Source organism: Mastigoproctus giganteus, chromosome 2, assembly GCF_048544385.1.
Source record: "Mastigoproctus giganteus isolate SK-2022 chromosome 2, ASM4854438v1, whole genome shotgun sequence".
Taxonomy (NCBI): Eukaryota; Metazoa; Arthropoda; class Arachnida; order Uropygi; family Thelyphonidae; genus Mastigoproctus; species Mastigoproctus giganteus.
Window position 1 is genome coordinate 218491780 of NC_143576.1, and position 16848 is coordinate 218508627.

The 16848-nt window shown below is 37.7% G+C and overlaps 1 protein-coding gene across 1 annotated transcript in view; it reads right to left on the minus strand.

Moving 5' to 3' along the window:
* Positions 1 to 16848, minus strand: part of LOC150090130 (putative receptor-type tyrosine-protein phosphatase mosPTP-1) — a 529269-nt gene that overhangs the window by 226844 nt on the left and 285577 nt on the right. Inside the window, exon 7 of the mRNA XM_090390174.1 lies at positions 14680 to 14877. Within this exon, the coding sequence (XP_090246300.1) occupies positions 14680 to 14877 (198 nt within the window). The remainder of the gene's footprint in view (positions 1 to 14679; positions 14878 to 16848) is intronic.

Genomic DNA, 16848 nt, shown 5'->3' on the forward strand with positions numbered 1-16848 from the left:
CCACTATTCAAAGAACTTCTGACCACAGCAATCAACAGTAACCTATTGACCCTGAACAGCTCGGACAAACTGCAGAAAGGTACTACGAAACTGATGACAACTATCAGTAACCAAGCAATAAGAAAGAAACACCCCAACTGGAGGTGGTACCCTGGTGGAATCGAAAAATTTTCATGCTCTGGCAGCAAACGATAAAAGCAAGGAAGGACTTTCAGAGGGCCCACAGATCATGGCCTGCAAATGAAGTCGAAGCCTTGAGAAAGCAATATAGAGAGAAGAAACCACTATACTGATGCCATTAAGAAGAGCAAAAGACGTTCTTGGAAGCTCTTAGTATCCACAGAAAGAAACATTGACCCCTGGGGCCTAGTCTATAAGGTAACTACCAACAAAATTTCCAGAGGGGAGGTAAATGCCACCACCAGGACCCGGCAGGGAAACCTTACCACGACCTGGGAGCAGTCGATGGACAACATACTGGACACAATCTACCAGAAACCAGCGATGCCGATACTACCAGCACAGTGCCAAATATGAGAGAGCAATGCTAGTTACACAATCAGGAGATGGAGGCCCCCTTTACCATGGACAAGCTCAGTGTGGCCAATAGTCGAGTAAGAAGAAAGAAATGCCCAGGTCTCAACATGATTGAGCCTGAAATCCTAAATAAAACAATATGCACCGTACCTATTGCTCACCCTATACAACAGATGCCTGGAAGCACGCCACTTTCCAAAGGCATGGAAAATGGCCAACTTAAAACTAATTCCAAAAAACCCAACAAAAACCCAGAAAGCCCAGATGCATATTGACCCATCACACTGCTCTCAATGGTAAGTAAAGTATTTGAAAGGCTACTTCACAGAAGAATAATTGCCCACTACGAAAAAGCTGGACTCCATGCCGCAAATCAGTATTGCTTCAAGCCAGGGACCTCGATGTGGATGCACTGGGAAACCTACTCAGGACTGTGCAAGAATGTAGAAACAAGTAACTGCTTCTCATCTCGGTTGACTTTGCTGGGGCATTTGACTCACTTTGGTGACCAAGCGTCCTGGTGAGGTTATGGAAATACTCCCCCAAGGCTGATGGGGGGAGTATTTCCATATTCAAATTAAGATTATCAATTAATAATTAAAAGTTAAGGTTTAATAACTAGATTGATAGTTATTATGGATATACAGGGTGGCCATAATTTAAGTATCACTATTCGGAACTCTCTGTAGCTCTAAGTAATAAGTGGAATGCCACCAAAATCAGTAAGTAAACTATTCAAGGCATGGGAAGAAGGATCCCGTGAAAAAAAAAAAAAATCAGTTCCAAAATCTGCCGATTGGGAATAATATGGCGCTGTACAAGAGGAAAGACATGACAAAGTACAGTCTGTCCTCGTATAGCACGATAGTTGTGTTCCTAGAAAACCTCGTGCAATGCAAAATCGTGCAATATAAACAACAGGCCCTATGGGAAAAGTGGGGTTAGGTGCCGACCACCCAAGATTGAACACACATTTGGAACCAAAACATTACCAAACACAATAAATAATCGGGTAATTTTAATCGTTATAAAATACTTACGTATTTTATAACGATTAAAATATGTAATAAAAATATAATATATATTTTTATTATAATATAATAAATAATAAATATTTTTTATTATATTATAATAAAGTATTTTTAGTATTTTTTAATACTAAAAAAGTATTTTTTACGAATAAAATACGTATGTTATTCGTAAAAAAATTATTATATTAAATAAAATAGTCGTAATAAAATACTTACATATTTTATAATACGTAATGACTATTACGTAATAAAATATTGCTAATGCTTTTGCTTCTATCGTAAGCAAACTTGTTTTTTGTTTGATTTTCTATCCAAACAGATGACAGCCGTTCCATCCCTTCCAATTCTTGTGTCTTAATCTAATGGATTTTAATTACACTTTGAGTTGTTCCTGCTACGAAAGTTGTTTTTATTTTCTCCGCATTCTTTGTAATTCTCGGCGTTGCCTCATTTAGGTCTGTAGCACGTGCAATATCACATGGTCTTTCATTTCGCTCAAAGCGTTTCACAATTTCATATTTTTTTCTCTATCGACAGAGGCTGACTGGCCATAAGCCTTACCCGGGAAATTCCGGTGGGCCGGAGGCCGGTGTGATTTTGGCCATAAGCCGTAGTATGAGGCCACTATAAATTTTCCCGGGTAAGAATTTTTGACCCAGTCCGCCTCTGTTTATCGATATTGCAATGCAATATCGATAAACAGAGAGGAAACTCAGGACGCTTCCTTTTCACACCTTTTAAGTATTTTACTAATTTTTAGGGAATAAAGCGCAATTACAAAACGAGGAGGCACGCTTGATACACATAAACAAAGCTGCTCGCGTATAGAAACTGAATAAACAACACCGTAAAGGCCGAGATACACTATTAACACCCCACATTTTACTAAAGCACATTTCTGGGGGTTACTACTATAAAACAATAAAAACAATTTCCAGTTTCGTTTCTGCTAGTGGAATCTGTTATAAACTGGTAGTAAACTCCATCTAATTGCATTTGCGATTATATCGATAGCTAGAATTGTGTTGGTTTTATTTTATTATTATTATTATTAGCTATATGGTGCAAGGAAGCCTGAGGCTTATTCTGCACCAGCCAAAAAAAAAAAAAAAAAATTCCCAAGTTACCCTGCAAGAGAGAGAGAAAAGTAGAAAGGAATCACCAAGAAAGAGAAGAATGATGATGATATCCAGCTCAGGACCCTGGGTTTGCCAAGCTCATACTCACCAGATGTATGAACTTGGCAAACCCAGGGGTATCAGCAATTAACCACCCGCTGGCTAAAGGCAAATTTCCGCGCACATCTATTCTTTGTGTCTTTTCTTAATTTGAATTTATGTCCCCTTAGGTTCGTAATCTGAACAAGTGGAAAGATCCCATCAGAATTCAGCATGCTCAATCCATTCAAGGCCTTATACACCTCAATAAGATAACCGCGCAGGTGCCTAGTCTCCAGCCACTGCAATTTGCAGAACTTAAGCCTCTCTTGGTAAGAGTATCCCTTCATTCCCCTCACCAATCTTGTTGCCCTTCTCTGTACACGCTCAAACAAATCTACATCCTTCCTAAAAAGGGGCCTATAGACCTGTACGCAGTACTCAAGGCATGGCCTGACCATTGCCTTATACAGAGGGACAATAACCTCCTTTTCCCTGCTAGCAAAATTCCTAATATCATTGACAAAACCCCATGACCTGCCCTGGCAGCCTGTCTGCATTGCTCAGAAAACTTCATACCTGACTGCACAATTACTCCCAGGTCTTTTTCATTTTCTACCACTTTAGTGTAGTACCACACAGTTGGTATGTTTCTATGGGGTTACTTCTACCCATATGCAGTACTTTGCATTTGTCAAGGTTAAACTTCAGTTGCCACTTCTTAGCCCATCTGCCCAAATTATCTAGATCCTGTTCCAGTAGCACGCTGCCATTACTGTCATTAACAACCCTGCCAACCTTTGTATCATCTGCAAACTTTGACATTAAGCCTGATATACCTTCATCAATATCATTGATAAATATACAAAACAGTGGACCTAACACCGAACCATGTGGGACTCCACTAATAACATTAGTCCACGAAGAGCAGCACCCATTGATTACCACCCTCTGTCTTCTCCCACTTAACCATCCTTTTATCCATTGTAGCAACTTACCCTTAACACCATTCTGCTCCAATTTGTACAATTGTCTTCCATGTGCAACAGTGTCAAAAGCTTTCCTGAAATCCAAATGTATCAAAATTATTTTTTGCATCCAGTTCCTTTGTAACCACATCATAATATCCTATCAAATTTGTCAGACAAGACTTTCCCTTAACAAACCCATGCTGTGTCTGAATTATTTCTGCAGTCTTGTCTAGACGATCCTGCAATGCATCTTTAACCAGTGACTCCATTATTTTACCCGGAACAGAAGTTAAACTAACTGGTCTGTAATTATTCATGTCACCCTTCGATCCTCCCCATTTGTGAATTGGGGATACATTTGCACATCTCCAGTCCGTGGGGACCTCCCCTGAGTCTAAGGATGCTCTTGTAATTATGGCTAAGGATTTTCTTAGCCATAATAATAATCTCCAGAGCAAAAATCCAGCAACACCTCCTTCAATTCTACCATGCAGTATGAATATCTTTTGAGGTTATGATGGACATCATGGTGTGAGCCAATCTTCCTTACATTTCGAGAGTACAGCTCTAAAATGTTGTGCACAGGTCAGCTGCTAAATAATCCATTGGGCCAAACCTATTTCTAACTTTCTAGGAGAGTTCCAGATCATCTAGCGAATCATCATGTTGCTTCTACCCTGCCAGACAGTTTTTACATTATTATGGTGAAATATGTTTCCCCTTCACTGATATAAAACACATAAATACATTTTCAGAATCTTCTTCATTCCTATCATGTTGCGTTCGACTGCCATTTCTTGTAAACACAAAGCCGAATCGTGCATAAGCGAATTCGGTTCGTGTTATATAAGATATCGTTCCCCTATTTATAAATCGTGTATGATCGAATTCGTGTAATGTAAACACGTGTTATACGAGGACCGACTGTACCAACAAATAAAAAACTAAGACAAACCTTAATGAAATTACAAATTTTTATTTGTGCTTTTTGCAAAAAAACAGAAAGAAACTGAACCAAACTGCCAGAGGAAATGGTTTCACAGCTCCAAAAACTCATTCACAGTTTACACCCGATGGTCAATGATGTAGCTGATGGTGGAGTTGACTTTCAATGTGATTACCATTGTTCTGGACCAGAAATTGTATTTAATGCACAGTGTACTCGACTGCAGAATGCAACATCTCTGGAGTAATGTTCCGCACATGGTGCGTTATGTTGTCCTTCAAGACAGCCAGGTTAGGGACACTTCCTCAATAGACATTGGCCTTGAGGTGACCCCACAGCCAAAAATCACACAGTGTAAGGTCAGGCAAACGTGGTGGCCATGCAATGGGAAACAAACAACTAATGACTCTTTCTGCAGTAAAGTGATGCTGGAGAAGCTGCTGTTCAACATTAATGGATGCAATGCAGAGCGACTGCTGCATTGCATCCATTAATGTAGAACTTCGCAATTAAAGTGCGATCAGGCAGAGTGAGATGCATTGTTAACAGTAAACTTACAGAATGCTTTTGCGATGTTCGTGTTGTGCATTATAGCTCTCTACTGCTGGGAAAATTAAATTAACTAGATTTATGCAAATTTTTTGCTCTTTTAGGTGTCTTATTTTTTAGTTTGGATTCAAAACTTTAGTGCAGTTCAGTTTCTTTCTGGTTTTTTGCAAAGAGCACAAATAAAAATTTGTAATTTCATTAAGGTTTGTCTTAGTTATTTATTTGTTGGTACTTTGTCATGTCTTTCCTCTTGTACAGCACCATATTATCCCCTAACAACAGATTTTGGAACTAATTTTTTTTTCATGTAACCCTTCTCCCCATGCCTTGAATAGTTTACTTACTAATTTTGGTGGCATTCCGCTTATTACTTGGAGCTACAGAGAACTCTGAATAGAGATACTTTAATTATGGCCACCCTGTACTTCCCTGTAGCTGACAGAAAACCAGGGCAAGCAGCAAATCACATATCTTGTATATAAAGCTTTTGCATTTAGTGATAAGATCACCTATTAGCAATCCCTAATGCCCATAATTAAGGCTGTTCCCAATAATTGCAATTGGTTTGTATCCAAATATCCAGCTTTATTTTTTGCCTACACTAAAGTTTACAACAATTATTAATCAAATCATCCTAGATTTTGAACATGCTAAAAGTAGAAATCTTTTTTCTTGTCCAAATGATAGCTGAGCATTCTGGTCTCTTGCAAAGTTATTGCTTGCAGCTTCTTTCCACCTATACTTCCACCGCTGTTGAAGTAGTAATAAGGGAGGCATATGATGCAAGAAAGCAAGCATATGAACTTATGTAGCATTAACCAAAAAAAAAAAAAAAAAAAAAAACAATTTCACACATCCATTCCCTCTAAAAGTTTGTCCAGTTCCTCATTGAATTTATTTAAGCTATCAACTTCCACAACAACAGATGGAAGTTTGTTCCAGCAATTAACCACCCACTGGCTAAAGGCATATTTCCACAACTCTATTTTACAACAGTCTTTCTTCAATTTGAATTTATGCTCCCTCAGGTTCATAACCTGAGCAAGTGGAAGAATCCCATCAGACTTCAGTATGCTCAACCCATTCAAGGCCTTATACACCTCAAGCAGATCACCTCGCAGGTGCCTAGTCTCCAGCCGCTGTAATTTGCAGAACTAAAGCCTTTCTTGGTAAAAGGACTCCTTTGTTCCCCTCACCAATCTTGTTGCCCTTCTCTGTACATGCTCAAGTAACTCTACATCCTTCCTACAATGAGGTCTCCAGATCTGTATGCAGTACTCAAGGTGTGGCCTGACCATTGCCTTATACAAAGGGATAATCACCTCCTTTTCCCTACTAGCAAAATTCCTGTATATCATTGACAATATCCTATGACCTGCTCTGGCAGCCTATTTGCATTGCTCAGAAAACTTCATATCTGACTGCACAATTACTCCCAGGTCTTTTTCATTTTCTACCACCCTAAGTGTAGTACCACACAGTTGTACTACACTTAGGGTGGTAGTTTCTCTGGGGTTACTTTTAACCATATGCAGTACTTTGCATTTGTCAATCATCTCAGCCCATCTTCCCAAATTTTGTCGATCCTGTTGCAGTAGCACACTGCCATTTACTGTCATAAACTACCCTGCCAACCTTTGTATCATCTGCAAACTTTGACATATAATGGTTCTATTGCATCTTCAGTTAAAGACAAAGTAGTCAACTAACCAGCATCCTAGTTTTCCTTCAGCTCTTATATCAAAGATCTTGGTAAATCACCAACTACCACAACCAACACCCTCCACTCAATACCTAAGTAATGGAGAAATCCATCACCTGCTAACTCTTAAACTATCTCAAAGCCTTCCATTTGATCAGTGATCACCAATATGGGTTCCATCAGTGTCAAACTAGTGATACATGGGCTTACAAAATTGATGAAAAAGTTTTGTGAAACTCAAGAACAAGTTCCCATTTTATGGACTGCCAACTATTCTAGTTTTTTCTCTGACTGTTCACTGTAGGTAAGGAACAATGGCTCTCTGTCTTCTAACTTCACTATTGCAAGTGTCATCAATGTTATACAGTTATCATGTGAAAATGTATGTAAATGCACTGAATCCAAAAGGTATTCCATCACCTAGATGTGTTTAAATCATCATCTTTCAACACAAAATTCAATTAAAGTAGTGTCAAGTTAAATTATATTGCGTTATGTGCAATTTAATATAATATACCATATCATAAAAAGCATAAATCTTCATGCCTCTTCCTTACAAAACAAACCTTTCGGCGCACATGTGATCTCTCTCTCTCTCTCTCTCTCTCTCTCTCTCTCTCTCTCTCTCTCTCTCCATTACAGTATAAGAAGCTTGAATTTTAGAAACCAGTGTTTAAAATCTAGTCTGAATTCATAAATAGCACACAAAGTAAACTAATGAAGTAGTAGTACAGGAATCGTCGCATAGCGCAGTTAATTTGTGCCAAAAAAATACAGCGCTATGCAAAATCGTGCTGATCGAGGTATTATTAGTATGAATTTTAATGTAATGGGTTCTGACAATTTGATTATATGGATCGAGTTGCAAAAATATATAGGTGTTTGTTTACTATAAATTGATGCACACGAAATTCTTGCAAAAAAAAGAAACTAAAATGATAAAAATGAAAAATACTAGTAAATACAGTACAAATGATTTTTATTGCAGTATAAAGAATATAAGAACCAAAAGAATATAAGTGAAGTATGTACTATATTTTTATTTTGAAAAATAACTGATCAGTTTAGTTTGTACAGTTTTTTTTCTTCTTTTTATCTGCATACATCGAATGTCATTTTGCTGTCATAAATGTTTGGAGGAACACTCGGCGCCATTACATTTCTTCTTTCCACTTATATTTGCGTATAAAGGTGTAACGTTTTTAAAAAAATAATCTTTAATAAAAATACACAGCAAAAAATATTTGTACAGCTTACACACAATCAACTACCTCACTGCTTGGAATCTAGAGTATTTACAAATCTATCAAATTTAGCAGAGTCCGTATATAATGGGAGTTGCAACAACAGTCAGCGTGGCTTTGAATCCATAATGCATTCGCCAACGTGCTGGCATTATAATACATACATACGTATCAAATGTATTGGTGCATAACGCAGTTAATTTTTTTCAATTTGTAAACCACGCTATAGCAAAACCTGCGCTGTTAGAAACCGCACTGTGCGAGGTATTCCTGTAGTCACAATGGCAAATGCTGCAAGAAAGCAAGCTTACATAGCATCAGCAAAAAAAGAATGTCTAGATCTCCCTTGAATTTATTCAACCCATCTGCTTCCACAACAACGGATGGAAGTCTGTTCCAACAATCGACACACCTGCTGGCTGAAAGCAAACTTCTGCACATTTATCCTGCAACCATCCTTCCTCAACTTGAATTTTTGCACCCTCATGTGTGTAGCCTCAATAATTGGAAGAATACCATTAAACTGAAGAAGTTGAAGCTCAATCAGCTTCAAATTTTTGAATATCCGCTACCAATTCCCTAAATGTGGATCTCCAGTGGGGCAAAGACAACTTAGTTGATTTCAATCCTTCTAAAACTCAGTCTTGTCTTATATCTCACAAAAAGGATTCTTCTGCTCATATGCTTACCTTTGGTGACACCGATTTCTAGGCAAAATGATATATCTCTCTTGGGGATTACCCTGACTTCTAATCTCTCTTGACACAAGCACATTACAAATATTGCTTCCTCTGCATCTAAAAAACTTGGTTTTCTCTTTCGCTCTCAGCGTTACTTTTCTTCCAAACAGCTATTCACTCTGTACAAATCACAAATCTGCCCTACCATGGAATATTGTTCCCACATCTGGGGCGGTGCCCCCAAAACCTCTCTCAGGCTTCTAAATTCCATTCAGAAGAGGGCAGTTACGTTAAGTAATGACTCCTCTCTAACAGAGTCTCTCCACTCGCTGTCTCATAGACATACTGTTTCTGCTGCATGCCTTTTCTACATTCCATTTAAGCAACAGAACCTTCAGTGCGCCACCCAGGCAATTGCCTATCTGTGCAAAAGTCTTAATCTTTTGTTTTATTACAATTATATTTATGTGATTTATCATCACTGCAATAGTTATCAGGCCAAAATTTTTCTAAACATTTCTGTTGATTAAAGGACTCGTTATATCGGTCTTTAGCCTGTGGTCACACAGAGATAAATAAATATCCCGTGTGACCACAGTTACCGCCCCTTCCTCGTGGAGGAAGACCTCTACTCGTTTGGAGGTTAAAATTATTAAACTTTAACTTTATAAAATCTTAAAACTGTAGTCTCACACTGAGTCTCTTTCCAAGCATAGCACTATCTCATTAAAGCCTTACCTACCAGGCCAATGACAAGCCACGGCACCTCCTGACACAGACCCATAACTACAGACAACATCACTTAACAATTTTAATTATAATCTGTTCTTCTCCGACTTAGGGCCATTGCCTTTTCATACTCGGGACAAGTATGGTCTACAGCATTATGTTCTGCTGTTACTTTTCTGCATTTGCAATTTATACAACAAGGTGGCCTTTCCTTGTTTACACAATCTTTATAGGAATGTCCTTCAATGGAACAATATCCGCAGAACGCTTTCATTTTACAGAACTTTGCAATGTGGTCAAAAGCCATGCATCTGTAACACTGGGTCACCATGACAATGTCACGAACCCGACAGGCAGACCAATTCACAAACACTTTTCATTTTCTAATCAACTGCTTATGGACGGGACCTGCTATCTGCATTATCCAGTTATTCAAATTCTTGCTCTTTGCTTTATTCACAGATATCACATTAAAACTTTCTTGGAATACTTCTTGGTTTACTCCAAAATCTTTCAAGTTCTTAATCCATAATTGTTCTTTCAACTCATCTTTATTCACATCTAGTTCCACTGCCTTTTCTACAGATACATCCACGGGCACTGTTCTCCTGAATTGGCTTCTATAATTCCTGCTCTCTTTCAAAACAGTCCGAACACGTACCGCCACCAGCCAACATCCATTTACTGTTCAACTTCAAACTCACAGAACCAACTTTTCATCTTCCTCGTTTATTCCTTCAACTGCCATTTTCTGGAACAACCTTCCTTCATACATATTTCCTGAAAATTACACTCTACAGAAGTTCAAGTCTAATGTCAACAAATATCTTCTTTCATCTTCTCAACCTCCAACCCAAGCATGGTACTATGTACTATAGGTTCTAATACCTCTCGTGTTTGGGGTTTCATTAAAAAAAAAAAAAAAAAAATCCATTCAAGGCTTCTTATCTTAATCAGATCTCTTCGCAGATGCCTGGTCTCAATACACTGCAATTTGCGGAACTGAAGCCTTTCTAGGTAAGAGCACGAATTTGTTCCCTTCACCAATCTCGTTTTCCTTCTCTGCACCTGTTCCACCAAATCTATATCCTTCCTAAAGTGAGGCCTTGACCTCCAGACTTGTATACAGTACTCAAGATGCAATTTTCCTAGATCTTGTTGCAGTAGCTCACCCTGATGACCATCATTAACCACCCTGCCACCCTTGTATCATCAGCAAACTTAGACATTAAACCTGATATACCTTCATCAATATAATTGATAAATATTGAAAACAACAATGGACCCAACACTGAACCCTGTGGAACTCCACTCATAACGTTAGTCCATGAAGAGCAGTGCCCACTGATAACCATTCTCTATCTTCTTCCACTTAACCATCCCTGTATCCATAGCAGTGACTTACCCTTAAAGCTACATTGCGCCAGTTCTTACAGCAGTATTTTCCATGCAACAATATCAAAAGCCTTCCTGAAATCCAAGTATATGACGCCAAAATTATTTTTTACATCCAATTCCATGGTCACTGCATCATAGTAAACTACCAGATTGGTTAGACAAGACCACCCTTGACAAATCCATGCTGTGATTCCAGTATAATTGCATGCCTCTCTTGTCCATATGGTTCTGAATTACTTCTTTAATTGCCATTTCCAGGGAAAATAATGGAACCAAGCTGACGGGTCTGTAATTACCCATGTCAACTTTTGATCCCCCTTTATGAAGATATATTTTTGCTTCTCCAGTCCATAGGCACCTCCCCTGAATCCAAGAAGGCTCTCATAATTATGGCAGGGTTTGCTTACCTCCATTGCTGCCTCCCTTAATATAATTGGATAGATTCCATTCACCCTAGGTGCCTTTTTATATGTTCATGCTTAACAATTTCTCCTCCACTTTCCTTTCAGTTATCACAAAGTCATTTAGCACCTTGTTAAGTTTGATAAACTTCTGGTATCCCCATCTCCAAAGAATTCCTCACATGTGAATACAGATGCAAAATAGCTATTCAATTTGTGCACAACCTGAGCAGAGACATCAACAGTTAATTCATAGACATCAAGTGGCCCAATGTGATTCAACCCCTTCCTTCTACTGTTAATGCAAGCATAGTCTTTGCTGTTTTTCTTTGCATTCTTTGCCAGAGACTTCCCATAATCTGCTTTAGCTTGCCTAACTGCCTTTGTGACTTGACTACAGACTAATTTATGTCTACCATAGGCTTCTGTATCATCACCTGATAATTTATATGCATCCAATGCACTTTTCTTCTCTACTACATGTCTCAATAGTTCATCTGACATCCATTTATATTGTTCAAGGTTTAGACCTAAATAGGTCTAAGCCTTGAACAGTATTTCTTTGTTGGTATGAAAAGCCTAATAGCTTCTTTGATTACTTCCCATTTAGAATTTACTGTTGGTAACATCATCAATTGGTCTCACTGCACACAATTCAAAAACTGTCTGAGACCTCTGTAATCACCCTTACTAAGGCAAAAGCTTTTCCCTTTACAGTAGTTATGTCTTTAATTAAATTCTACATTAATACACTGTGATCACAGCCACCCTGTGAGTCTTTTACCTGCAGATTCTTAATGCATGAAAAAAGCACTGTTGATAACCATATCAAGAGTATTGCTTCTTTTTCTTCTTGTCTCCCTCTAACATGCTGCTGTAGAAAACAGTCTCCAAGAAATCCACAAAAGTCTTGCTAGTATGTGAATGGCCAACACAAATTCCAGTCATCATCTGGAAAGTTAAAATCACCCATTATGAGACATTCTGATTTGCTGACCCACTCTATTTCCCTGTGTAGCTGTTTGGCATACTCATCACAATCATTAGACCTATAGCACACTCCTACTCTCAATTTTGTTTTCCCAGTGCATATATTACACCAAACTGATTCGTCATTCAAGTCAACTGGATGCACTGCCTCAGATTTAATATTCTCCTTAACTAAGGACATAACCCCTCCACCTCTCCTGTCCTTACTGTATACATTGTACTCCACATATTCAAATTCAGCATCACTTATGTCTGAGTAATGCCATGTCACCGCTATTCCTACAATGTCTGCATTTGTTGACTTAATCAGTACTTCAAATTTTTCAAATTTATTTACAGTTCTTAGCATTAGTGTACATGCAAGTATACATGCATGTGTTCTTACTCTTAGTTACCCTAACACACAGCCCATGTATTTATTTGTTCCATTACAACCCACAGCAGGGCCTGAAATCCCAGACATCTTGCTTTCCAGGCTGCTGCATGTACCAATAGTATCAATGCAAGAATTACTTTCACATCTGCCTGTGGCTCTAGTTAAACTACTAGTATGTGTATCTCCCCCAAACTAGCCGGTATGATCAAATAAAATAAAATGGCTGCCAAAAAAAAAAGTAGCAAAGAATTTAGAGAAGTTTTTCTATACACTAAATATATTAATGATAAACATAGCATTTTTAATTAAAATAAATCACACAGTCATCAAAAAATATAAATATTTATGGATTAAGTTAGTTTTAAAAAGAATGAAGATCTTGCTTGTAATATGGCACAATCTTCACGAAACACTGAAACACTTTCCAACAATTTACGGGGGAATATAAAATATTTCTGCCTTCCTTCAGTGAAACAGTTTTTAATCATGAAAGTGATATTGCCTCCAATAACTAGCCCTCATAGATCTTTCTAATTCATTCTGCAGGTTCTACTGAGTTCAGATATGGGCTTTTACCCAGTTAGTCCATCAGTATCACATTATTTTCCCCAAATTGAGCCATCACGCACACTCCCTCCCTCCCTCCCTCCCTCTCCCTCTCTCTCTCACACACACACACACACACACAGCTTTGTGTCAGTGGGCAATGTCCTGCTCTACAACATCACTGTTGTCCTGCAAAACAATATCAGTTTCACAATATCATTCCTTCTATGAAATACCATCACCACAAAATCATCGATACAACACCATACCACGAACTGCTCTTGTTTATAGGTCTGCACGACTACTAAGTCAGGGGGGCTCCAATTACTTATTTTTTGACAATGAATACAATCATTAACTAAGTTAGCAGTTATGCCCAAACCATCAGAACTCCACAAATCACAACTGTACTTAGCAATTGGGATGATACAGTTCTTTCAAATATTCTCTGAGTTGGTGGCCCAAGTTATGATCTTTTATTTCCCCAAAATAGATTGACATTGAAACATAGTTTCAAAAATATTTTTCAAAAAATCATACTCAAAAACATTAGAAAAAAAAAAAAAACATTCTGAATGAAAATTCTACAGAATCCTTTTCCACTGCTCCAGAGGCCTCTTTCTCACAGTATGACATACAGTATATGTGTGTTGTGGAAGCGAACAGATAGAATAAATTTAAAGGATTGTACAGATTATCAGAAGTAAATGAAGTGGGTATTTTTTTTAGCTGATGATGCATCATTTTACCAGTACTAATATATTGCTCCCATCAGTATGCATTAAACTGCAAGCAAACCTATCATTATGAAAATGTATTCATTTTTAGGATGAAAGGTATGTGGGTGACAGCTTTTCCTTGGACTACCTGCTGATGCAATGCTCTGACAACTGCTCCTGTATATTTTCAGACCCCCTAGTTGGTTTTTCTTGAAAACACAACCCACTGTTCAAAAATCTTTTATTGTAAAAATAGTCTTCCTGGTCAATTCTGGCATGGCCAATTGCCTTCCACTTGCACACAGTATTCCATATGGAAATCTTTTGAATGGTGAATTTTAAAATCTGTTGTATGTAAGTTTACCATATAGAATCCCCGTGAGCCGATTTCCACATGGCATATCAACAATAAATGGCACCTATAGCTTCTACAGCTTCATTAATACCTCTGAGACACTCTGCTACCTTCTGAAATATTTCCATGAACAAGTTTGCAAAAATGTGCTTATTCATTAGGTTATATACTGTATATTCAATTTTAAATTCTGATATTACATGAAATAAATGACATGAATAAAAATAATTATAAAACTTATGCTACATTCAAATCCAAAATATAATGTTAAAACTATGTCAGATGTTTTCACTATTTTATTTTGTAATGTCTGCACTGCAAGAAACAAAAAAATTATTAATTACTCACTCAAATTGTCTAAAGAATAATCCATAACAGGCTGTGGATTAAGTGTTTTGCGCATCTCAGTCATATTCTGGGCTATATGCGTGACATATATTCGATAACCTTGAATAACACCATTGGGGAATTCAGGTTCTGTCCATCTCAGTCTTACAGAATTATGAGTCACTCGCACAATAGTTAAGTTCATAGGGCGGCTGGGGGCTAAAAAAGAAAGAAAGAAATTTAACTTTGCTCAAAAAAAGAAACTAAATTTTTTTTTGTAACAAGCAAGCAAGATCAGAAAGCAAAAGGTTAATTGGCTATTTGTTTAAAAGATGAAACTGCTGTGACAGCCATTTAAGGACTAAATGGTCTCCCAGTAGATTGTACGTAGTTTCTAGTAACAACATGCAAACAAAACAGTAGTAAAGAAATCTTTCAATATGAGCTGCCACATCTTATATGAAATCACTTTTGTAATATAGCTAAAACTCTGTTGAAAATAGTGCAACAGCTGCGTAACTCGTTACAAAGGCAAGTTTTTTCTGCTATGAGAATTAAGACTATTGCATTATTCTTGTACAGTAAACCCTTGCTAGTTTGGATTAATTGGTGAGAGAGGTCATCGGAGTAGTGATGCAAAAGAAAGCCCTAAAAGACCAAAAAACTTGGAACACAAATAAATGGAAAAATATTGTTACAGGTGGTTCAGATGAAAATAAATAAAAAACTATCACTGTAGAACCTTTATTTAAAAACTATAAAAAGATAATACATTTACCCATCAATAGATGGAAAAATGTACAGTATTTTCTTTTAATACATTTATCAGGTGGTGTTGGCAATGCATGCCAACGTCATATATATATATATATATATATATATATATATATATATATATATATATATATATATATATATACACGCATAAAGAAGCATGCAAATGAAGCGATATAAGCAATAACATCCATCCGATTCAGAGTAGTAGTAGTAGTAGTGTCATGTGATGCAAGAAAGCAAGTGTATGAGCTTATGCAGCATAAGCTAAAAAAAAAAAAAAAACACACCTTTCCCTCCAAATGCTTGTCCAGTTCCTCCTTAAATTTATTTAACCTATCAACTTCCACAACGACAGATGAAAGTTTGTTCCAGCAATTAACCACCCGCTAGCTAAAGGCAAATTTCTGCACATCTATTCTACATCTGTCTTTTCTTAATTTGAATTTATGCCCCCTTAGGTTCGTAATCTGAACAAGTGGAAGAATCCCATCAGAATTCAGCGTGCTCAACACATTCAAGGTCTTACACACCTCAATCAAATCTCCATGCAGGTGCCTAGTCTGCAGCCACTGCAATTTGCAGAACTTAAGCCTCTCTTGTTAAGATGACCCCTTCATTCCCCTCACCAATCTTGTTGCCCTTCTCTGTACACGCTCAAGAAAATCTACATCCTTCCTAAAATGAGGCCTCCGGACCTGTATGCAGAACTCAAGGCGTGGCCTGATCATTGCCTTATACAGAGGGACAATCACCTCCTTTTCCCTGCTAGCAAAATTCCTATATATCATTGACAAAACCCCATGACCTGCCCTGGCAGCCTGTCTGCATTGCTCAAAAAAACTTCATATCTGACTGCACAATTATACCCAGGTCTTTTTCATTTTCTAAGACCCTAAGTGTAGTACCCCACAGTTGGTACATTCCTCTGGGGTTACTTCTACCTATATGCAGTACTTTGCATTTGTCAATGTTAAACTTCAGTTGCCACTTCTTAGCCCATCTGCCCAAATTAACTACATCCTGTTGCAGTAGCACACTGCCATTACTATCATTAACAACCCTGCCAACCTTTGTATCATCTGCAAACTTCGACACTAAGCCTGATATACCTTCATCAATATCATTGATAAATATACAAAACAACAGAGGACCCAACATCGAATCCTGTGGGACTCCACTAATAACATTAATCCACAAAGAGCAGCACCCATTAATTACCACCCTCTGCTTCTCCCACTCAACCATCCTTTTATCCATTGTAGCAACTTACACTTAATATCATTCTGCTCCAATTCGTACAATAGTCTTCTATGCGCAACAGTGTCAAAAGCTTTCCTGAAATCGAAATATATGATATCAAAATTATTTTTTGCATCCAGTTCCTTTGTAACCACATCATAATATCCTATCAAA